The sequence below is a fragment of the Leopardus geoffroyi genome, chromosome B4 (assembly GCF_018350155.1).
Source record: "Leopardus geoffroyi isolate Oge1 chromosome B4, O.geoffroyi_Oge1_pat1.0, whole genome shotgun sequence".
NCBI lineage: Eukaryota > Metazoa > Chordata > Mammalia > Carnivora > Felidae > Leopardus > Leopardus geoffroyi.
The window spans coordinates 73,623,227-73,647,382 of NC_059341.1; the positions used below are offsets into that span (position 1 = coordinate 73,623,227).

General features: G+C 36.8%; 1 protein-coding gene across 2 annotated transcripts in view; it reads left to right on the top strand.

Annotated features, from left to right (window-relative positions):
* The window catches only part of ARID2 (AT-rich interaction domain 2), a 170,686-nt gene extending 146,819 nt beyond the window's left edge, over positions 1-23,867 (top strand). For both annotated transcript variants that reach the window (XM_045465413.1, XM_045465412.1), the window contains 5 exons: positions 5,961-6,099; positions 6,193-6,278; positions 8,248-8,371; positions 8,459-8,550; positions 22,232-23,867. In XM_045465413.1, coding sequence (XP_045321369.1) covers positions 5,961-6,099; positions 6,193-6,278; positions 8,248-8,371; positions 8,459-8,550; positions 22,232-22,376 — 586 coding nt within the window. In that variant the 3' untranslated portion in view covers positions 22,377-23,867. The remainder of the gene's footprint in view (positions 1-5,960; positions 6,100-6,192; positions 6,279-8,247; positions 8,372-8,458; positions 8,551-22,231) is intronic.
* The last annotated feature ends 289 nt before the right edge of the window (positions 23,868-24,156 follow it).

Sequence of the window (24,156 nt, forward strand, 5' to 3'; positions counted from 1 at the left end):
TTTGTTTTAAAAACAAAGGAAACAATCTTAGCTCTGTTGTTTGTTTCTAAATTGTTCTTTTAAATATGGTAAATTATTAAAATATCATGTGTATTATGTATAATTAATATGTATAACCTGAAAAGATTGTAGGCTTTTAAATAATAAAATCTTTAAGGTAGTAGAAAAAATATGCATTATTTATTTCATTTACTTATGTGTTTATGATGCCTAAGAAGTTGATTAATGGTAGGAAATGTGATAGTAATAATCATTGTATAAATAACACCAATAAAATAATGGTTGGCTTTATTTTCAGGTGAAAAGTGTTTTAGCCTTTTTTTTTTTTCAATGTTTTATTTATTTTTGAGAGAGAGAGAGAGGCAGACAGAATCTGAAGCAGGTTCCAGGCTCTGAGCTGCCAGCACAGAGCCTGACTGAAAGTGTTTTAGCCTGAAGCTGCTGCTTAGGGTAGCTGGAATCAGGAAACTTGGACCTACTAAGTGCCTTATGCAAAATTTGTTCGGTTGAAACAAACAGCTAAAAGAAAAAGGAATTTGGTGAAGGGGGTTTAAATGAAGGAATAAAAATGAATCCTGAGCTTCAACTGCAGTTATTTATGTAAAGCAGGGAACTAGCCATTATATATTGTATTGATGATGTAATTGAAAATAATATGTATCTTTGAAAAATGGCCAGTGATAGAGAAAAAAATTGTCAGATGTAGTTACAGTAATAAATGTGTTAAATATTAATTAAATTGAGCATTGCTTTGCCAGATACTGTAAATTGAGTTCCTATCTTTTGTGAAAGTAACGAGGTCAAAGGGAAAATGTTTCTGTTGTTTTAGTTGGAATAGCATATATATTGTTACACTTAAGTATAGGGTTAATGGGGCACCTGGATGGCCTAGTTGGTTAAGCGTCCGACTCTTGATAGTGGCTCAGGTCGTGATCTTCCAGTTGTGAGATAGAGCCCTGCGTGGGGCTCCACACTAAGCTGTCCCTCTCTGCCCCTTCCCCACTCACGTGCGTGCTCTCTCTCTCAAAATAAATAAATAAAGTTTTTTTAAAAAGGTGTAGGGTTCAGTAGAAAGGAAAAGATAGAAGATGCAAAAGAGGAGGTAGTTTATGAAGGAATATAACAGATTCCAATATATAGGTGAAGGAATTAACTTTGGAAATAGTCGCTACTTCTGGCCAAGATCCAAGGGAAGGGGGAAGTGGGAGTAATGACAGAAAATTTAATATAGAGAAGAAGTTAAGGCAGTTCTCCTAGAATAAACTTAAATTATTTCAGTAATTTGCCCTTTTTTTCAGACATACAACAATAAGGTAATATCCCTGATTTCACAGACTTATAGTATGCAGGGGAAGACAAACTCTGAAATAATCAGGTTGAAGTTTAGTGTTTAACAAAAGGTGAAAGGTTTGGAGCAGTTTCTGTGGGGAATGTTTTCAGGAGCAGAAATCATTAAAGTGAGTCGTAAGTAATGATGACAACCACTTACTAGTTGGGAGCATTAACTTGGAGGTGGACTAAACTTTATGGGGCAAGGCTTGGCAGTTTTGGAATAGTTGTGGACAAGGTCTCAGGGTAGGAGGTGAGTCATATGGGCAAGGTGAAAAGACAAGAGTCACTAGTGCCATCACTGACTGCTGTGACTACTTCAAGTGATCATGATAATAGCTCTCAGTTATTGTTGGCCTAATATTTGCCAAATGACTTTACGTGGATCATCAGATTTAAGCCTCATAACCACCCTGAAAGGAAGATTACCAGTAAGTAGAATGCGTTCAGAAATGTTGCTTGCCCAGTGCTTCCACGTGGTTGTGCACATCAGGGGGCCAGGGGGAGGGGAGTGCCATTCACATTGCACGTGTCAGATAATAGTAAAGTGTCTTAGTGAAAGGCATTCTTTGAATTCATATAAATACACCATATAGCCATACTGTGACAGCAGTACATAAAATTTTCCAAGTAACAGTCCCAGCTTCGTGTAAAAACACACATGGAGGAGGGTGTAAGCTTAAAGGAAATATGCCAAAATATTAGCAGTCTGGGTAATTAAGTCACGGGGAATTTTTATTTTTGTTTGGATACTCTTCGATTTCTCTGGCTTCTTTAAATGAACATGTTTTTTTTATTTTGGGTGGCAAGGGTAGGTTATTGATGGAAAGGTAGTAGTAAGGAAAATTGTTCTAGACACGCTAGTAAGCAGTAGTGGCATCCCACCTTTATCCCATTCCAGAAAAATCCATAAGATTCGGAAAATTCAGTATCTGTTTTACATTGAAGTTACATTTAAGCTCTAGAAAACCAGATATTCCATTTACGAGCGTATTTGGAAACCTTAACTCCTTTCCGCCCTTACATGATCACTGCAGCCAACTTCATTCATAGTTATACTAGAACTTCACCTTGTACCGGGGCGCCTGGGTGGCGCAGTCGGTTAAGCGTCCGACTTCAGCCAGGTCACGATCTCGCGGTCCGTGAGTTCGAGCCCTGCGTCGGGCTCTGGGCTGATGGCTCGGAGCCTGGAGCCTGTTTCCGATTCTGTGTCTCCCTCTCTCTCTGCACCTCCCCCATTCATGCTCTGTCTCTCTCTGTCCCAAAAATAAATAAACGTTGAAAAAAAAAATTAAAAAAAAAAAAAAAAAAAAGAACTTCACCTTGTACCATTATCAGTGAGTGGTTTGTATGACTGGAGTAGTCGCATAAATAGAAAATAGACTGAGGGGAAAGGTAGACTCTGTGCTGGGCAGGGAAAGTGATGAACACTTGAAACTCCCTGTAATCTTAAAACTGTATATATACACAGTTTTATATAGTTAGTAATTTAAGTTGGTTTCAGGAAGCACTAACTTTATCCCTTTTGCTGGTGACTGGTAAATTCATCAATTTTGTGTATTGTAAAAATTTAATGTACTACAGAATAGTTTCAATACAGGTATCATTTTGACTAGTGACTAGTAACAGTACATTTGGATTTGTGTGTATGTGTGTGTGCACATGCGCTTGCACAAACACCTTTACTTTTCCATTAATAATTTATAATATTTAGGTAAAATCTTAAAAACACAATAAGAAATGCCTCCTGGTGACAATCATTAGATCTCCAGCCATATTGTGAGTACTAAAAATTAAAAGAACTTCCAAAAGTGAAAATGTACTTATTAACTTTAGTTTCACAATAAGCTCTTCTTTTTTGTTATATCCCATGACTAATTTTATAACTAGAAGTTTGTATCTTTTGTTCCCTTCACCCATTTTGCCCACCCATCATCCCCCACCCCTGACAACCACCAGTCTGTTCTCCTTGTCTATGAGCTTAGTTGGGTTTTTTTAAGATACCATGTATAAGTGAGATCATACAGTATTTGGCTGTCTCTGACTTATTTCACTTTATCTAATACCCTCTAGGTCCATCCATGTTATCGCAGATGGCAAGATTTTGTTCTTTTTCATGGCAGAGTAATATTTCATTGCATATATGTACACCACCACCACCTTTTTTATCCATTCATCTGTCAGTGGACACTTAGGTTGCTTCCATGTCTTGGCTTTTGTAAATAATACTGCAATGAATATAGGGATGTGTGTATCTTTTCTAATTAGTGTTTTCATTTTCTTCAGATAAATACCCAGAAGTAGGACTACTGGATCATATGGTCATTATATTTTTAATTTGTTGAGGAACCTTCATACTGTTTTCCATAATGGCTGCACCATTTTGCATTCCTACCAACAGTGCATGAACATTCCCTTTTCTCTGCACCATCACCAACACTTGTCAATGTTTTGTATTTTTTTTTTTCTTACCTTATACTAGACATTCTGACAGGCTTGTGAGGTGAAATCTCATTGTGGTTTTGATTTGCACTTCCATAACAATTAGTGGTGTTGAGCCCCTTTTGTGTACCTGTTGGCCATCCATTTATCTTCTCTGGAAAAATATTTATTCAGATCCTCTACCAGTTTTTTTTTTATTATTATTTGAGAGAGAGAGAGAGAGAGCGCACCCGCCAGGCAGGGAAAGAGCAGAGGGAGAGAGAGAATGAATCTTAAGTAGGCTCCAAGCTCAGCACAGAGCCTGACGCAGGGCTCAATCCATGACCCTGGGATCATTGACCTGAGCTGAAATCAGGAGTCAGACACTCAGCCAACTGAGCCGCCCAGGTGCCCCAAGATCCTATACCAGTTTCTAATTGGGTTATTTTTCACTATTGAGTTGCATGAGTTCTTCATATATTTTAGATATTAATCCCCTATTAGATATATGATTTGCACATACTTTCTCCCATTAAATAAGTTGCCTTTCCTTTGTTGTGCAGAAGCTTTTAGTTTGATGTAGTCCCACTTACTAAGTTTTGCTTTTTGTTGCCTTTGCTGTCAGTATCAAATCCAAAAAAATCATTGCCAAGACTGATACCAAAGAGCTTACCACCTATGTTTTCTCCTAGGAGTTTTATAGTTTCAGGTCTTACATTCAAGTCTTTGATCCATTTTGAGTTAATTTTTGTGTGTGGTGTAAGATAGTGTTTCAGTTTCACATTCTTTTGCATGTGGCTGTCCAGTTTTCCGAAAACCATTTATTGAAGAGACAGTCCTTTCCCCCATTGTATATCCTTGGCTCCTTTGTCATAAATTAATCAGCCATATATGTATGGGCTTACTTCTGGTCTCTTTATTTTGTTCCATTGATCTGTGTGTCTGTTTTTATGCTATTACCACACTGTTTTCATTACTGTAGCTTTATAATACAGTTTGAAGTCAGAGAGTGTGATGCCTCCAGTTATGTTGTTCTTTCTCAAGATTCTTTAGCTATTCTGAATCTTTTGTGTTTCCATATAAATTTTAAGATTGTTCTATTTCTGCAGGAAATGTCATAGGAATTTTGATAGGATTGCATTCATATTGTAGATTGCTTTGGGTAGTATGGACATTTTAACAATATTAATTTTTCTAAGCCATTACAGCTTCACAATAAACTTTTGGAATATATTCATATAAATGAATATGAATGATATGATGATTTTTGACATTGTCTTTTATAATTCAATATTTAATTACTCTTAATTCAAATTTATTTATTTTAAAATGTCTGTCATCTCCTGAAGGATTACTAATTTGAAATATTGTATAAATACTGCACATTAAAAACTAGTTTATATATAGACATACTTTTATGACATGCGTAAAAAATCAAGTCTTAAGAGAGCTCTGCCATAAACTTTAAAGATACTCATTATGCAGATATTTGAGTTACTAATTAGCAATAGAAGGCTTTTATGTATTCTTTGCTGTCTGGATTCCAGTATTCTCTTTTCATTGCCATGTATTCTAATTAGTAAAGGAAAATAGTATCTGACTTTCTTCAGGTTTGTGTCCTTGGCCACTTACCCACTCAGACATTTGTATTGTTAAGCCCCCAGATATGTGAATGAGTATAATGTTGGAGAAATGAGAGATGGACAAACAAAATGTGAATTCAACTAAAAAGCCAGACTTAACAAAATTTGTAGCATTTACATTGTTAGAACTAATATGCTGGAGTTTATTATATGTAATATGAAATCTAGTAAATGCTTGAACAGTTTCTAAAGGTATAACAGAGTATGGTATTTGTTTGTAAAATAATTTCTCTGTTTTGTTTTTAAAGTGATACTTTCTTTAAAGAGATTCTTAGCTGACTTTCATTGAAGGTAGGGATTTGCAAATGAGGCCTATTAAACTTAAAACAAATTACCAAAAGTCTTCAGTATAGTTGAATGATTTGATTTAGAAATGTAAACAGCAAAATTTTCAAAATCGTTTAAAAATACTCTTTGAAATGAACTGAATGTGAGATTTGCCTATACTATTTTCTTTAGTATTGCTGCATATTGATCTTGGGCTTTTGTATTAATAGAGCACGTTTTCTAATTTACAAAAGATGTATCCAAATGTCAGAAAATTTCTACCAATTTTATTTTTTGTAGGTGGTTTCAGACACCCTCACAGGTTTTCTACCATGCAGCAACTGAACATGGAGGAAAAGATGTATATCCAGGGCAATGTCTTTGGGAAGGTTGTGAGCCTTTTCAGCGACAGAGGTTTTCTTTTATTACCCACTTACAGGTATACTTTCTTCCTGATACTATTTGGTCAGTAACTCCTCTGGTTTATTAAAGATCTTGATGTGTATCCTTTTACTTCCTCTTTCTCAAAAAGGATAAGCACTGTTCAAAAGATGCCCTGCTTGCAGGATTAAAACAAGATGAACCAGGACAAGCAGGAAGTCAAAAATCTTCTACCAAGTAAGGACCATGAGTTTACTTCCTCTTGTACATGCAAAAGGAAAAAGCAGGAAAACTAGGCAAAACAGAGTAACAATGAAAGACAACCTTATGCATTAGGAGACCAGAAACCTAGGTTCTAGGTTGAGCTCTGCCGTGACCCAGCCCTGGGCCCTGTCCCAATTGCTTAAATTCTCTAAACATCACTTTTCATATTGGCTAGACTGCATGCTCTGTTAATAATTTGTAACTAATGTTTTGATTCGAATTTGTAGACAAGTCATGAGAAGTAGTGACAGGTGATAGTTGAGAAATGCTTTGTAAGCTGGAAATGTATGTATGGTTCTTTGTCCTTTGAGAAAATAGTTGAATATGTATTTGATAATGGCAAAGAGATTTCTTCTTACAACTTCTTCTCTCAGGAAAGACCAGGGTGTCATGTGAAGATTGTACTTAAGAGTATACATATCACACTTACTATATGGTTATTCATTTACCTGTTATTTCATGAACACATACTTGCAATGCATGTGGTCAAGTTCTAGTTGGTTATAGATTCCCGTAAGATCCTTATTAAATTTACATAGTATTTATCTCCTATTCTGTTTCTAACTGAGTCCTTTAGTTATAGATTCTGTAACCTAAATCATATGTTTAACTTTCAAAAATGTGAAGATTGGGGCGCCTGGGTGGCGCAGTCGGTTAAGTGTCCGACTTCAGCCAGGTCACGATCTCACGGTCCATGAGTTCGAGCCCCGCGTCAGGCTCTGGGCTGATGGCTCGGAGCCTGGAGCCTGTTTCCGATTCTGTGTCTCCCCCTCTCTCTCTGCCCCTCCCCCGTTCATGCTCTATCTCTCTCTGTCCCAAAAATAAATAAACGTTGAAAAAAAAAAAATTAAAAAAAAAAATGTGAAGATAAGGGGCATCTGGATGGCTCATTTGGTTAAGTACCTGACTCTTGATTTCAGCTCAGGTCATGATTTTGCAGTTCGTGAGATTGAGCCCCACTTCGGGCTCTGCGCTGACAGTGCAGAGCCTGCTTGGGATTCTTTCTCCCTCTCTCTCTCTGCCCTTCCCCTGCTCTCTCTCACTGGCCCTCTCTCTCTCTCTCAAAAAATTAATTAATTAAAAAAAAAGTAGAAGTGCCAGAAATAGACCCATACTACAGATGTGAATGAAACCTGAAGTACAGAGGGGCAAACTGAAATTTTCAAAGTCACACATATAGTTACAGGGTCAGAAATAGACAGGGTTTCCTCATGTGAGAGTCCATTGTTCTTTCCACCATTGCCTCACAAGAATGCAACAGATAGTGATGCAATTTTTCTGCTTGGCCAAGGAAATCTAGCATAATTTGAATCGTTTATATAAAACCTATCTCTGCATTCCCTCCATTCTCTATCTTTCATAAAGGACAGTAGAAATAAATCGAAAGGATTGATTGAAATAATCAGATAATGATGAAACAAAGTACTAGTGTGAAAACGTGGTGTTTAGCATAATTCCTTTTACTACCATAAGGTTCTCTTTTCCTGGATGACCTATACCTGTACCAACACATTCTTAGGTGATATCATTGTACTCTTAGGTACTGTTTAGCAAAAATAACTTGCAACTCAAATTGTAGACTATTTTCTTTTCTGTTAAAATCTTCAAATTACATTCAAAATCTGAACTCCATAGCTCTGATACTGTGTTGCATTGATTTTGATTGCTTGTTTACCAGCACAGTAACTTTAAAGATGGACTACACTAGAACATCTGTTGTTAGCTTTAAAATTGATAGATTGGAAAATAAAAGACTGGAAACCTCACCCTGATACTAAGAGCCCCTTTGCCTCGGCTGACACAAAGTAAACAAAGTTAACGCTGGGCGTTTATCTGGTATCTGGTTTCAAAGTAACCACCTGAGGGGGTTGGCAGGTTGGTCATCCTTGTCAGTCTGTCTGCAGCATCATGTTAACAATCTCTGTCTCTCTCCTCAATGTAGGCAGGCTGCTGTAGGGGGCACAAGCTCAACTCCTAGAGCACAAAAGGCCATTGTGAATCATCCCAGTGCTGCCCTTATGGCCCTTAGGAGAGGATCAAGAAACCTTGTCTTTCGAGATTTTACAGTAAGCAAACCTTGAAAGCCTTGTCTGTAAAGGTGTGAGCACTGTATGATTTAGATCTTTATTCTTTTCTTTTCCTTTCTTTTTAAGGATGAAAAAGAGGGACCAATAACTAAACACATCCGACTAACAGCTGCCTTAATATTAAAAAATATTGGTAAATATTCAGAATGTGGTCGCAGGTGAGTAATCTGTTTTCTACAGCCAAAGTGAATTTAGATTATTTTACTTCTACATGTGAGTTAATAAAACTAGATAACTGTGTTTTATTCACTGTTTTTCTCATCAGTTTTGTGAATATGTCCAAAAGCTTATGCCAACATCAGACCAACATGATTTCGAAAGCCAAAAATGTAGGCGCACCTGGGTGGCTCAGTCAGTTGAGCATCCAACCCTTGATTTCAGCTTGGGTCATGATCTTGGGGTTTGTGGGTTCAAGCCCCACATCTGGCTCTGCACTGGCAGTATGGAGTCTACTTGGGATTCTCTGTCTCTCCCTCTCCCTGCCCCTCCCCCACTCACGCTATCTGTCTCTCTCTCTCTCTCAAAATAAATAAATAAACTTTAAAAATAGATACATAAAAGCCAAAAAAGTAGACGTTGAAACAACCAGAAGGTGTTCTTTTAATTTGTTTTATTAAGTTAATCTTTCTGGCCATAGAATTTAGAGCAAAAAGTAGATTTACTAAAGGGAAACCTTAGGAGTTTATTTGGGGGGTGAGGGGAGTCACTTGGAAAGTGAATGTGTGTCATTTGAATCCAGTGGAATTAGAATGGAATTTAGTTCGGTAATTGACATTTTAATGAAGCCATCAAAGTTTAAAACTTACTTTCTTATGAACTTAAGCAAGAGGAAACTCAGGATTTTATAGATCTGTAGAAACTAGAATCAGTAATTCTAAGAGAGCAAATGTGGAATGTTCTGTTGATGACTTTTGGACTTTGTCTCCCTTGAAGCTTGTCTGTAATTTTCTAGAATTCCTTCTGTGTTTTCAACTGACTCAGGCTCTTTTCTTGAGAAGTTGTCCTCTGAGGCATCCTGACTTCTAGTTAGGGACTTTTTCTCTGAGTTTCTCTCCTCTTAAATACTATTAGTCCTATCTCCTAAATATATCCTGAATCTACCTTAGTTCTCCCCACTCCCTGCATTTTGACCTTGCTTTGGTCCTTTTATATTTCTTGCAGTAACCATCCAACTGGATTTTCCCAACATAAAAACAGTGGTATCAATTACAAAAGAAAAAGCAATGAATTTGAGTATATCAAACTTCAGTAAATTAAAGATGAAAACACTTAAAACTAAAGTTTAAAAAACAGTATTTGCAATGCCAGAGTTACTATGTTTTTGTGTATACAGTGTTCTCACAGATGAATGAGAAGAATTCTTAACATTCAAAAAGAAAAATAAGCAGTTTTTCACAAAAAAAGAAATATGAAGGGTAGTAACCATATAAGAACACCAGAATCTTCTTCATTTGTGACATGGTTTCTTCTCCTTTTCTTACTGTATTGCCCTCTCCCTCTGTAGTCCATAGCCTGTATTTCAGTTCCAGCCTAACTAAGCCATGTGCAGATTCCTAATCGTGCTAGACGCTTTCACGTTGCACTTTGGTACCTTTTGTTCCAATACTTACCCTGTGGTGGTCTGTTGATTATCTGGAAACCCTTCATGATTCAGTTCAGGTAGCAGCTTTTGTGTGCTGCCTCCTGTGCCATGTTCCCCTGCCCCATAGCGTTTGTTCTTCTCTGTTCTTTTAACCTGTCTCGTAGTATTTAATCTTGTGTTGTAAATAGTTTTTGTATGGCTTTTTTCACCTACTGACCTATGTGTAGACATTCTCTGATTAATCTTTGTAGCCTGAACACCTGGCACAGTACTTAACATGTGTAGATAATTTCTAATTTCTATTCGTCCTTAAGATTCAACTCAGGGGTTACCTCTTCCCTTCCTGACATCTTCCTCACTAGCCCACCTCTGACATCCCTCACGTCCACCTCACACATTGTGTTTTACCACCCTAGATGGTGAGATCTTTGAAAGCAGGGATTGAATATTGATTTTTCATTTCTGTGTCCTCCGTGCCTACCGTAGTGTTTGGAATGTAATAGCAATTCGATAAGTATTTGATTGATAGACACATGGAAGGAAAGAAGTCTCACAAATTCATTCTTTTCTGGAGTTCTAGAGATCTAGGATTTGTGTAGATAATTCAAATTCTAAAAGTAAATTATATGGGGTGCCTGGGTGGTCCAGTTGGTTAAGCATTGACTCTAGATTCAGCTCAGGTCATGATCTCACGGTTCATGGGTTTGAGCCCCATGTCAGGCTCTGCACCGACAACACGGAGTCTCCTTGGGATTCTCTCTCCCTCCCTCCCTCCCTCCCTCTTTCTCTCTTTCCCTTCCTCCCTCTCTCTCTTTCTCTCTCTGCCTCGCTCCCTCTCTCTCTCTCTCTCCCTCTCTTTCTCTCTCTGCCCCTCCCTGCTCTCTTCAAATAAATAAACTTTAAAATAAATAAAAGTAAGTTTTACAACTTAGCATTTTACCTCATTCAAACTGCACATTCTTAGGCTTATAGCAGAGCCACTTTGGCTAGATCTAATATAATTATTGAGCCAAAGTTTTCATTTTGCTGTTTTTGTTTTGTTGTTGATAGTGTCGTTTTCTATGTAACTCTGAACTTTCCAAACATCTTCTGACATCTTCAGTTACTATGATCGTAGAATAGCAGAACCGAAAGACTTAAAACAATCCATTAAATTCTTACCGTTCACCCTCCCAGTCCAGGTTGAACTGCAGAACCTCACTCAGACATCTCCAGATGTAGATTTTGGCTTAGCAAGAATACTTTCAGAATCTGGCAACCTATATATGTGAAAAAGAGAGTATAGGAAATCAGCTGCAAAAGATTATTCTCTGTTGAGATTTCCCATCTCTGGTGGAATAAGTAACAGGGTATGATTTTTTTTTAGACTAAAACCAACTCTGCAATAAGAAAATTGCAGGTTGATAGGAAGATATGTGGAAATTTACCTTCAGTCTTGTACAGTATACTGAACAGTATGAAATGTCAACGTTTTTAAATTTGAAGTGCAGAATCTAGTTGTTGGAATAATGTAAAATGTTTAAATGCATTTTATCTCCATTCTGATTAATTTTGAGCTCTGGAGTATTGCAATATATATCTCTTCCTTTTGATTCATACACCTTTATCAATAGAATATGTGGGTCTTATTTAATAATCAAATGAGGGGCGCCTGGGTGGCGCAGTCGGTTAAGCGTCCGACTTCAGCCAGGTCACGATCTCGCGGTCCGTGAGTTCGAGCCCCGCGTCAGGCTCTGGGCTGATGGCTCAGAGCCTGGAGCCTGTTTCCGATTCTGTGTCTCCCTCTCTCTCTGCCCCTCCCCCGTTCATGCTCTGTCTCTCTCTGTCCCAAAAATAAATAAACGTTGAAAAAAAAAAAAATTTAAAAAAAAAAAATAATCAAATGGTACTTTTCTATATGCTAATAATGAAGTGAAAAAAGAGAATAATTCCATTTACAATATATCAGTCAAATAAAATACTTAGGAATCATGTTAACCAAGGAGGTGGAAGACTTGTGCACTGAAAACTAGAAAACATTGCTGAAAGAAATTAAAGCAGACATAAATAGAAAGATATTCTGTGTTCATGGATTGGAAGACTTAATATAGTTAAGATGTCCGTACTACCCACAGCGATCCGCACGTTCAGTAAAATCCCTATCAAAATCCCAATGATATTTTTTTACAGAAATAGGAAAATCCATTCTAACCTTCATAGGTGATCTCATGGAACCCTGAATAGTCACAGCTATCTTGAAACAGAACAAAGTTGGAGGACCCACAGTGTCTGATTTCAGAATTTACAACAAAGCTACAGTAATCCAAACAATGTATTACTGGCATAAAGAGAGACATAATAATCAATCAGTGGAAGAATAGAGCCGAGACATAAGTCCTGGCATATATGGTCAAATGATCTGATGCCAGTTCTCCATTCAAGGAGAAAAAGACAGATGGAGCTGGGAAAACTGGATATTCACATGCAAAAGAACAAAATTGAACCCTTACCTAACACCACATATAGAAATTAACTCAAAATGGATCACAGATCTAGAAATAAGAGCTAAAACTGTAAAACTCTTAAAACATCTGAGGAAACTTCATGACATTGGATTTGGCAGTAATTTGTTGGACATGACACCAGGGATGTAGGCAACAAAATGAAAAATAAATTGAACTTTATCAAAATTAGAAACTTATGCACCAGTGGACATTATTAACAGAATAACAGAATGGCAGAAAATAATTGCAAATTACATATATGATAAAACAGTTAAAATCTAGAATATATAAGAAACTCCTAAAACTCCACAACATAAAACAATCTGATTTTAAAAATGGGCAGGGGCACCTGGGTGGCTCAGTCAGTTAAGCATCCAACTGTTGATTTTAGCTCAGGTCATAATCTCAGGGTTTGTTAGTTCAAGTCCCACATAGAATCCCTACTTGGGATTCTCTTTCTCTCCCCCCACCCCCCACCCTTCCCCCACTCATGTGCACCCTTTCTCCCTCCCTCTCTCTCTGAAATAAACTTAGCGAAAAAAAAAATACAATAAAATAACAAAATAAAAATGGTCAAAGGACTTGAATAGACATTTCACCAGAGAAGATAAACAAATGGCCAGTAAGCACATGGAAAGATGCTCAACATTATTGATTGTTAGAAAAGCACAAATCAAAACCACAGTGAGAGCCACTTCACAGTTATTAGGATGGTTATTATTTAGGGGCTCAGTAGGTTGAGTGTCTGACTCTTGATTTCGGCTCAGGTCATGATCCTGGGATCATGGGATCAAGCCCCGTGTTGGGCTCCATCCTAAGTATGAAGCCTGCTTAAGATTCTCTCGCTTTCCCTCTTCCCCTCTCCTGAGCTGTGCTCTCTCTCACTCTCTCTGTCTCTCAAAAAAAAAAAAAAAAAAAAGAAAGAAAAAGAAAAAAAAAAAAGAAAACAAGTGTTGACATAGATGTGGAGAAATTGGAACCCCTGTGCATTGCTGATAGAAATATAAAATGGTACAGCCACTGTGGAAAACAGTATTTTGGTTCTTCTAAAAATTAAATATAGGTTTGCTATTTGATCCAGCAATTCCACTTCTGGGTATATACACGAAAGAAAGTAGGGAATTGAAACAACTACAAAGGAATTTGGGGGGAAATGGGGAGTGACTGCTAATGGGTATTAGGTTTCTTTTTGGAAGGATGAAAATATTCTAAAACCATGGTGATGGTAGACAATTCTGTGAATATTCTAAAAAACCACCGAATCGTATACTTAACTGGGTGATTTGTATGGTATATGAATTATATCAGTAAAGCTATAAAGATTAATTTAAAAAACTAAATGGTAATATAAAGCTTATAATGGAATATAGTAGTCCTCTACTTATCTCCTACCAACCTTCAACAGGGAGCTTTCAACAGTTTGAACTAATTTTTCTGGTACTTGCCTCCATATTTCTAAATAATATTCTCATGTTACTATTTCATAATTTACCTGTTTTGCACATTAACTGTTGATATTCTTTCTAAAGAATTGAATACTCTTAAAACCTCTCTTTCCCCTACTTTTCCTTTGCTCGTAACATTGTTACATCACAGTTTTCGGTTAAATCTTAAATCAGATATTGTCAGATTGTTTGATGCTCATCCAAGTGCTACTGTTATTAAAGTTTTCTTTCTTTCTTTGTATTTCTGGGGTTAATGATTGTCTTGCTTTTTGTTTAGCTTTTTATGGACCTAATGGTGATTTCTCTATATATTACAATTATTTCTCAAGCCCATATATAAGCTATCCAGATGCCCAAACACAGTTGTTAAACCTCTCTCACCTTTACATTTTTTCCCCTGCAGTCTAGACAGCTTGCTTTCTAAGCCTAGTACATAGCCATTCTCAGGAACTCCTTCAATATTGAATCCCTTTCTCTTGTATTCAAATTATTTCCTTTACTTGACTTACTCCCTCATCGTGCTAAAGCATATCCTCCAATATTAAACTCCACAGGTCTGAGAATGTCTTTAGTCTATTCTTACTCATGACAGTTTGGCTAGATTTAGAATTCCAGATTGAAAAGTCATTTCTTTTTTTTAAGTTTATTTATTTTTGAGAGAGACAGAGACAGAATTTGAGTGGGCTAGGGGCAGAGAGAAAGAGAGAGAGAGACACAGAATTTGAAGCAGGCTCCAGGCTCCGAGCTGCCAGCACAGAGCCCTATGTGGGACTCAAACTCGGAGCTGTGAGATCATGACCTGAACTGAAATCGGATGCTCAACCGACTGAGCTACCCAAGCGCCCCATTTTTTTTTTTTTTTTAAGTCTGTGAGGGCATTGTCTAATGTCTTCTAGCATTCAGCTTTGCTGTTAAGAAGTCTGTAACTTTCTGGTTCCCATTCCTGTGTTTGTGATCTATTTTCTCCCCTAGAAGTGTTCAAGATCTTTTTTTTCCCCTTAATTTCTGATATTCTGAAATTCTATGATGTTGTGTCTTAGTGTAGGTGTTTTGTTGTTGTGATCATTGAAATGGGCATTTCATTTCAATGAATCCTTTCAATCAGGAGATTCATGTCCTTCAAGATGGGAATTTTTCTTGAATGTCTCTTTTTATAATTCCCTGCCAACCATTGACCCTATTCCCCATTTCTGAACTTAAGTTTTTTGGATGCTAGACCCTCACAGATTAATCCTCTAGTTTTCTTTTCTCTCCTAGTTTTCATTTTTGTCTGTTTAATGTATTTCCTGGGAATTTCCTTGACTTTGTCATCAACTCTTGAATTCTTACTTAGCCTATCCTGCTTTAATTTCTAAGAGCTCTGAGTGCCAGTGTTGCTGTTTTGTAACACCCTGTTCATATGTTGAATACAATGCCTTCTCATCTCTCTGAGGATATCAATGCTAGGATTGTTAAATTTTTTTCTGTTTCCTCCAAATTCTTCAAATAAAGGACACATTAGTGGTTCAGTCTGTTGAGCACCCAACTCTTGCTTTCAGCTCAGGCTCAGGTCCTGGGACCAAGCCCTGCGTTGGGCTCTGAACTGAGTGTGGAGCCTGCTTGGGATTCTCTCTCTCCCTCTTCCCCTCTTCCCTGTGCTCGCTCTCTATCTCTCTCTCTTTCTCTCTTCTCTCTCAAAAAAAGTAAATTCCTCAAATGAGCATTCAGGCTTCATGTTTTAAATTAAGAATAAAATATCAACATGCTAATCGGAAGCTCTGAGTATGTGATCTCCACTTGTCACTGGTGATTGCCATTTTTGGTGATCCCTAATGATCCAATCTGTTTATTAGAAGCTCTTCAAATATCAGTCTCTAAAGAGAGATTTTGTTTCTCCAGAGAAGAATCTCTGATTTTCTTGCCTTTGGAGGTGGGTAGTTTGGAGGAGGGTCAATGTGAAATCCTGTGTTCTGGAAACAGAATGGGAGAGGGGAACCAAGAGGACCTCATTTTTGTTCAGTTGATCCCTCACCCTCCGGTAGTCCTAAGCTTTTCTGGTTTATTTCTTCAGAAAAATTTTCTTTAAATCATTTTGGTACTGTTTTGGGAAGGACAGAAGAAAAAACTCTGTCAAACTGCTGAGTGTCTAAAATTGTGTTGATTAATGCTACTTACAAATTATTTTTTCTTATCTATTAAGTATATTAAAGTGACACAGTGTGTATCCTTTGTAAAACATAACAAAATAAAAACCTTGAAATTTGAAATTGAAAGAATACCATTTTATACAACAAAATGGGCATATTTTGTTTATCTAGTGAGTGCTTATTTCTTTAAAACCCCAAAAAGTAGAAGATATTAATTTATATCAAAAATGAAATTGTTACAAGGCACCTGGCTGGCTCAGTTGGTGGAGCATGTGATTCTTGATCTTGAGGTTGTGGGTTCGAGCCCCTATGTTGGATGTAGATACTACTTACAAAAATAAATAAATAATTTAACGAAAGAAAGAAAGAAAAGAACGAAGGGAAAGAAAGAAGAAAGAAAAAAGAAGTTGTTACCTTAAAGTCATCCTGGTGATTTAAATTTAATCTTTCTAAGTTTTATCCATGTGACATAATAATAAAGAGGACAACAAAACTTTGGGGCGCCTGGGTGGCGCAGTCGGTTAAGCGTCCGACTTCAGCCAGGTCACGATCTCGCGGTCCGTGAGTTCGAGCCCCGCGTCAGGCTCTGGGCTGATGGCTCAGAGCCTGGAGCCTGTTTCTGATTCTGTGTCTCCCTCTCTCTCTGCCCCTCCCCTGTTCATGCTCTGTCTCTCTCTGTCCCAAAAATAAATAAACGTTGAAAAAAAAAAATTAAAAAAAAAAAAAAAAAAAAAGAATACTTTTGGGGCGCCTATGTGGCTCAGTCAGTTAAGCATCTGACTTCAGCTCAGGTCATGATCTCGCAATTTGTGGGTTTGAGTCCTGCCTCAGGCTGTCTGCTCTCGGCATGGAGCCTGCTTCAGATCCTCTGTCCCTCTCCCTCTCTCTCTCCCCCTTCCCCACTCACACTGTCTCTCTCAAAAATAAATAAACTTTAAAAACAAAGTAAAATATTTTTTAAATAATACTATTTTAAAAATACATTTTTAAATACTATTTTTAAACTATCAATTTGAAAAAATACTGTAATTGGTGAAGTTTTTGAAAGTTTTTTTTTCTTTATCAAAATGTTCATCAATATAGGAGGAAAACGATTTGATCCCACTTTGTAAGTTTTTTATTATTGAAGTATAATGTAAATGTTAGTTTCAGGTGTATGATACAATGACTGAACAATTCCGTACATTACTCAGTGGTCATCAGTATAAGTGTACTTTTCATCCCTTTAACTATTTCACTCATCCCCTCACCTACCTCCCCACTAGCAACCACCAATTTGTTCTCTGTATTTAAGGGTCTGTTTTTTGTCTCTTTTCTGTTTGTTCATTTGTTTTGTTTCTTAAATTCTACATGAGTGAATATGGTATTTGTCTTTCTCTGACTTATTTCACTTAGCATAATACCCTGTAGGTCCACCCATATTGTTGCAGGTGGCAAGATTTCGTTCTTTTTATGACTAATATTCCAGTGTGTGTGTGTGCATGCACTTACACCACATCTTTGTTAGCCATTCATTTACGGATGGACAATTGGGTTGCTTCTGTATCTTGGCTAATGCTGCAATAAACAGGGGTGCATATATCTTTTCAAATTATTTAAGTTACTTTAAAAGTTTTATAGGACTTTATTTCTTTTCTAGAAAAAATTGTAGAAATTTCATAATTCATTTAAAAATTTGTTTAGGACCACCTGGTTGGTCGGCTTATTTGGTTTAAGCATCCAACTCTTGATTTCAGTTCAGGTCATGATCTCATGGTTCGTGAGTTTGAGCCATGCTGTCAGTGCAGAATCTGCTTGAGATTCTCTCCCTTCTTGGCCTTCCCTCACTAGCTTGCATGCATACTATACACGCTCACTCACTCAGAATAAATAAACGTAAAAAAATTTGTTTAATCAATTTTTTAAATAAATCATACCTAAAATATAAAAACCAGAAGTGTATAAAGCTCCATGAACCATCACAGAGTGAACCACCCATATAACCAAACATCCAAGTTCAGAAATAGAGGAGGGATGCCTGGGTGGCTCAGTTGGTTAAGCTACTGACTCTTGATTTCAGTTCAGGTCATGATCTTAGTTCATGAGACTGAGTGCTGCACTGGGGCTTTGCGCTGAGTGCAGAGTCTGCTTAAGATTATCTCTCTCCCTCTCTCTCTGCCCCTTCCCCCCCACCCCACCCCAAATAAATGAATGAACATTAAAAAAAAAAAAAAAAAAAAGAGGAGGACCAGTATTGCAGAGCCCCTTTGAGTCCCTACTGCCTTTATCCCATTTTCCTTGGTGGGATCACTATCCTGATGTTAACCATAGAATTTTACCTGGTTTTAACTTTATATAAGTAGAATCATACGGGATATATTCTTTTGTGTTATCTTCTTTACTCATCTTTTTTGTGTGTGAAATTCATGTTACATGTAGCAGTACATTGTTCATATTCTTGCAGTATATGATTCTGTTCCACGAGTATACTCAAATTTGTTTTTTCCATTCTACTTTTGGTAGGCTTATTGGTTGTTTTCAGTTTGGGGCTATTAAAAATAGTGCCACTATCGGGGCGCCTGGGTGGCTCAGTCGGTTAAGTGTCTGACTTCGGCTCAGGTCATGATCTCACAGTTTGTGGGTTCGAGTCCCATGTCGGGCTCTGTGCTGACAGCTCAGAGCCTGGAGCCTGCTTCGGATTCTGTGTCTCCCTCTCTCTCTGCCCCTCCCCTGCTCATGCTTGGCCTCTCTCTGTCTCAAAAATAAATAAAAACATTAAAAAAAAAATAGTGCCACTGTGAACATTCTGTACATGTTTTTGGCCATATATGTATATATTTCTATTGAACTTTTAAGAATGGTGATTCAGAGGATATTACAACTTGAATACATAATGCCAAACAATTTGAAAGAGATTTTATCAATTTATGCTCCCTCCAGCATTGTAGGAGAGTCACAGTTGCTCCACATACTTTTCAACATTTGGTATTATAATTTTTAATTTTAGCCATTTTGGGGGCTGTGTACAGTATGGAAACTACATAAAAGTCAATATCAAAATAGCTAAAAAACATGAAAAAATGCCCAACTCCTTAGCCCAGGGTTATTTTAATGAAGGCACCACGTTCTTGGGTTATCTCAATGATGGTTGATTTTTTTTTTTCTGACATTTAATGTGAAATTTTTCACACATAAGGTAAACTTGGCATAATTTTGCAATGAACACCTATATACCAGTCACCTAGCCTTTTTTTTTAAATGTTTATTTGTTTTTGAGAGAGAAAGAGCAAAAAGTGAGGGAGGGGCAGAGAAGGAGGGAAGCGCAAAAACCCGAAGCAGGCTCCAGGCTCTGAGCTATCAGCATAGACCCTGACGCGGGGCTAAAACTCACGAACCATGAGATCATGACCTGAGCCAAAGTTGGACACTGACAGAACCACCCAGGCACCCCTCACCTAGCTTTTACCATTGACTTTTTACTATGCTTTTCTTACCACATAACTGTCCATCCTTCCACTCAGCATCACTGTGTAGAAAAAAAATTTAAGTTATAATTAAAAAGAAATGGCTGCTTTTATGGAGTAATGACACATTCAGATGATAAGCTAAATATTGCCTGCTTTCACTTAATGAAGGGAATAAAACTTTAAGCATAGGGGCGCCTGGATGGCTCAGTGGGTTGAGCGTCTGACTTCAGCTCAGATCATGATCTCATAGCTCATGAGTTTGAGCCCCGCATCGGGCTCTGTGCTGACAGCTCAGAGCCTGGAGCCTGCTTTGGATTCTGCATCTCCCTCTCTCTCTGCCTCTAACCTACTCACATTCTGTCTGTCCCTCTCAAAAATAAACAAACACTAAAGAAAAAAGTTTTTAAAAAAACTTTAATCATACCTAGAATATAATTTTAATTTTCAAGTCCTCTCTTAAAAAAGCAGCCATCTTATTCCTCTCCAGCTGTTTTCTGACATGATCTGAATTTTTATTTAGTTTTATCTTAATTTTGTCAAGGACACTTAACATGAGATCTGACCTCTCAACAAGTTGTTAAGTGTATAATACCTTATGGTTGACTATAGGTACAATGTTGTACAGTATATCTCTCAAGTTTATTCATCTTGCTTAACTGAAACTTTATGCCCATTGATCCTCATTTCCATCTTGCCCCCAACCCCTGGCAAACACCATTTCAGTCTTTTATTCTGTGAATTTGACACCTATAGAAACATCTGAATTTTCTAAGCATGAACGAAGCTTGATACAGAATTATGCCTGGCAGTCTCCTATGTTTAGAAAGGTACCACGGAGAAAAGTCAAACAGTCCGATGATCTTGCTAATTCTGCCACTACTGTTTAGCTAGAAAGTCATTTCAGTTTTGGATGCCTGAAGATGTCCTCAAGTTACTCATCTGTAAATTGAACAGGTTAAGCTAATCGTTTCCCATATTCCTCCTTTTCCTACAATATATTAACGTTACTGGGTGCAGAACTATATATTATTTCTTTAAAAATACAGAGTTTTGGGGGCACCTGGGTGGCTCAGTCGGTTAAGCTTCCGACTTCAGCTCAGGTCATGATCTCATGCTTTGTGGATTCAAGCCCCATATTGGGCTCTGTGCTGACAGCTTAGAGCCTAGAGCCTGCTTCAGATTCTGTGTTTCTCTCTCTCTCTCTCTCTCTCTCTCTCTCTCTCTCTGCCCCTCCCCTGCTTACACGCTGCCCCTCTCTCTCTCTCTCTTTCTCTCTCTCAAAAATGAATGAACACTAAGAAAACGTAGAGATTTGTAGGCTTTGTTTTTGTTTTATAGATTCCACATTTTAGTGAAATCATATTTGCTTTTCTTTGGCTTACCGTACTTAGCAAAATACCCTCTAGGTCCATCCATGTTGTTGCAAATGGCAAGATCTCATTCTTTTTTTTCTTTTCTTTTTTTTTTTTTTTTTTTTTTTAATGATTGAGTAGTATTCTATTGTGTGTATATACCACATGTTTATCCATTCATCTGTGGATGGACACTTAGGTGCTCCCATACCTTGGCTATTATAAATAGTGCTTCAGTAAACATAAGAGTGCATGTATTTTTTGAAATTAGCTTTTTCATTTTCTTTGAGTAAATAGTAGTGGGATTACTGGATCATATGAATTTCTATTTTTAAGAAATTTTTTTGAGGGACCTTACATATTTGGTAGAATTCACCAGAGAACTACTGAGCCTGGTGCTTTCTGTTTGGGAGGTTACCTTTTTTTATTATGATTCAATTTCAATCTTGAATAGATTCAGATAGTCTGTTTCACTTTGTGTGACATTTGGAAGCCTATTTCTTTCAAGGAAGTGGTCTGTTTCATCTAGAGTTTCAAATTTGTGGGCATAGTGTTATCCATATTCATTCTTTGTTGCTTTTAATGTTCATGGGATCTGTACGGATCCTTGGTACCTTTCCTCTTTCATTTCCAATGTTAGTAATTTGTATACACACTCTTTTTTTCTTAGATAGCATGTCTTAGAGACTCAGTGATTTGGTGGTATTTTCAAAGAATCAGCTTTTGGTTTCATTGATTTCCTGTTTTCAATTTCATTGATTTCTACTTGAATTTTTTCTTCTGCTTACTTTGAATTTAATTTGCTATTCTGTTACTAGTTTCCTAAGGTGGAAGCTTAGATTATTGATTTTAGATCTTTTTTTCTAATAATATGCATTCAAACAATGCTATAGATTTCCCTCAAAGCACTGCTTTCACAGCATTGCGCAACAGATTTTAGTAAGTTGTATTTTTATTTTAATTTAATCTTAAATATTTTTAAAATTCTTTTGAGATTTCTTCTTTGACCCATGTATAACTTAGTGTTACATCATGTATTTGGGGATTTTCCAGTCCCCTTTCTTTTATTTCTGGTTTCATTCCATTTTGGTCTGAGAGCTGACCACATTACTACCAGCATTCTTTGAGCCATCTTTTATACATGTGGCTTTTCAAAGTGTATTAAAAGCAACAGTATATGGATGTGGTAAACACACTTGTTCATTGAAAATCACTACATAGATACAAGGAAATCTGTCGTGCTTAGAAACATCTTTTATCCACGGAAGTTCATAATGTATTCCATTCACTAAAGGGAACACATTTTTTCAATGAAATAAAACTTAAAATCTTTAAACTCATAAAATCCGTAAGAAATCATCACTGACCTTGGATACTGACGAACTTCTGTATGTTTTTTTTCCAGATTGTTAAAGAGACATGAAAACAACTTATCAGTGCTAGCCATTAGTAACATGGAAGCTTCCTCCACCCTTGCCAAATGCCTTTATGAACTTAATTTTACAGTTCAGAGTAAAGAACAAGAAAAAGACTCCGAAATGCTGCAGTGAAAAATAATTCCACTTCTCTAGTGGGGACTCAAAGTCAGATACATTTCACATACTGTTACTGAAGAAAGCACCAAGTCTTAATGGAACAGAGACCATAGAATGAATTATTTTATCTCCTCCCATGATGCTGAGAGGAAGCTTCGTATTCTGATCTCTGAGCGAATCCCTTTGTTCTCTGTTTAAAAAAAAAAAAAAAAATCTAAAAAGAAAACGAAAAAAACTGCTGTGGGATTGTCAACCAGCTTATCTGCAGGATGTCTCTCAGATCTGATAAATCCTGATGGAAACTGGTATGATCAGAATTCAGTACCATCCACATTGGAATATACATGGAATATTGTAAAACCTACATGAGCAGATGAAATAGAAGCATTAAATATTTTTATCTATATCCAAAAAGGAGCACATTTTTATATTTACAAAACCGTTTAAGCTGGTTTGAATAATTAAAAAAAAAAAAATTTCAGCACACCTATACCCCCTGATCTCAGAGGGGGCCACCAATATCTAGCTATGGATTGTGTGTTTTGTTTAGAAATCAGTAGCTTGGTTTTCTTACTTGAGCCAATATATTTTCACTTATTTATTATCATAAAAATTTACCAGTCTGAATAGATCTTGTAAATATTTGTGAATAGAATGAACACCTTTCATGCCACTGCAGCCACTGGAAATACATTCTGTGGTGTCCTAGAAGCATTATTGGTAGGTTCTAAAGTTTTCTAGACTTTCCTGTCAATTGTAAGTAATTGTGATATATTCTACGCAGTGGATGAATGTTCTTTAAATTTGTGTAAATACTTCTGCAAAGGTACTGATGCTGTAAAGTCAAAACAGTTTTGTGGAACTGTGATTTTTTTTTCTTTTTTTTCTTTTTTCTTTTTTTTCTTTTTTTGTTTTGTTTTGTTTTGTTTTGTATTATACACCTTGTAGAACTCATTTTGCTGGCTGAAAGAGTATGGAATAATATATCTCATGTCATTTTTGTAGAAGAAAAACTATTTGAAGGTATTTTTTGGTTTTCCCTAACATGTATCCACTGTAAACGTTTGTCATGTGCAAGCTCAGAGCTTGGACAGAATTTTTTGTATTTGTAAATTGGTTTAAATACATGGAATTTTATACAGGTTTTCTCCTGTGTTATATATGCATTATGTGCAGGTATGATATTTTCTTCACTACTTTTTCTATCTTAATATAGTGTGGAATTTTATTGTATTATTCTTCCATTCTTAATACTGTACCACATTCCTGCTCAGAAACTGCTCACTTCCTTAAATTGTCTTTTCCCCCAGCGTGAAATGTATCCATTTATAACTGCCTATTGCCTGTTCTATTAGCATCCAAAAATGTGGAAGGCCTCCCAACCACCATTTCTGCTGTGTCCTTAGGATGTGCAGTAAAAAATATAGACCTAACAGTTTATGTTATAGAATGGCTTTATTTACTTTGGTGACTGTTTATAGTTTTTAAATAAAAGACTGAACATTTTCTTGAGTCTTTCATTTCTGAGTATGCTTAAAACATTCTTTAAAAATATAGAGAGAATCCCAAATTTAGCTGAAAGCCGGGTCCAGTCACCTATTTAATTATATATCGATTTTTAATTCGCAAAATAGAGAACAGATAAAAGAGATCCTTTACGTGACAAATTTGCATGAGATAGGAGATTGAGAGTATTTTCCATTTGTTACAATGTAAAACAAACCCAGATTATTATTTGATACTGTGTTTCTTGGAGTGTTGGTTCAGAACCACAATGCACCCAAATCTTCAACTT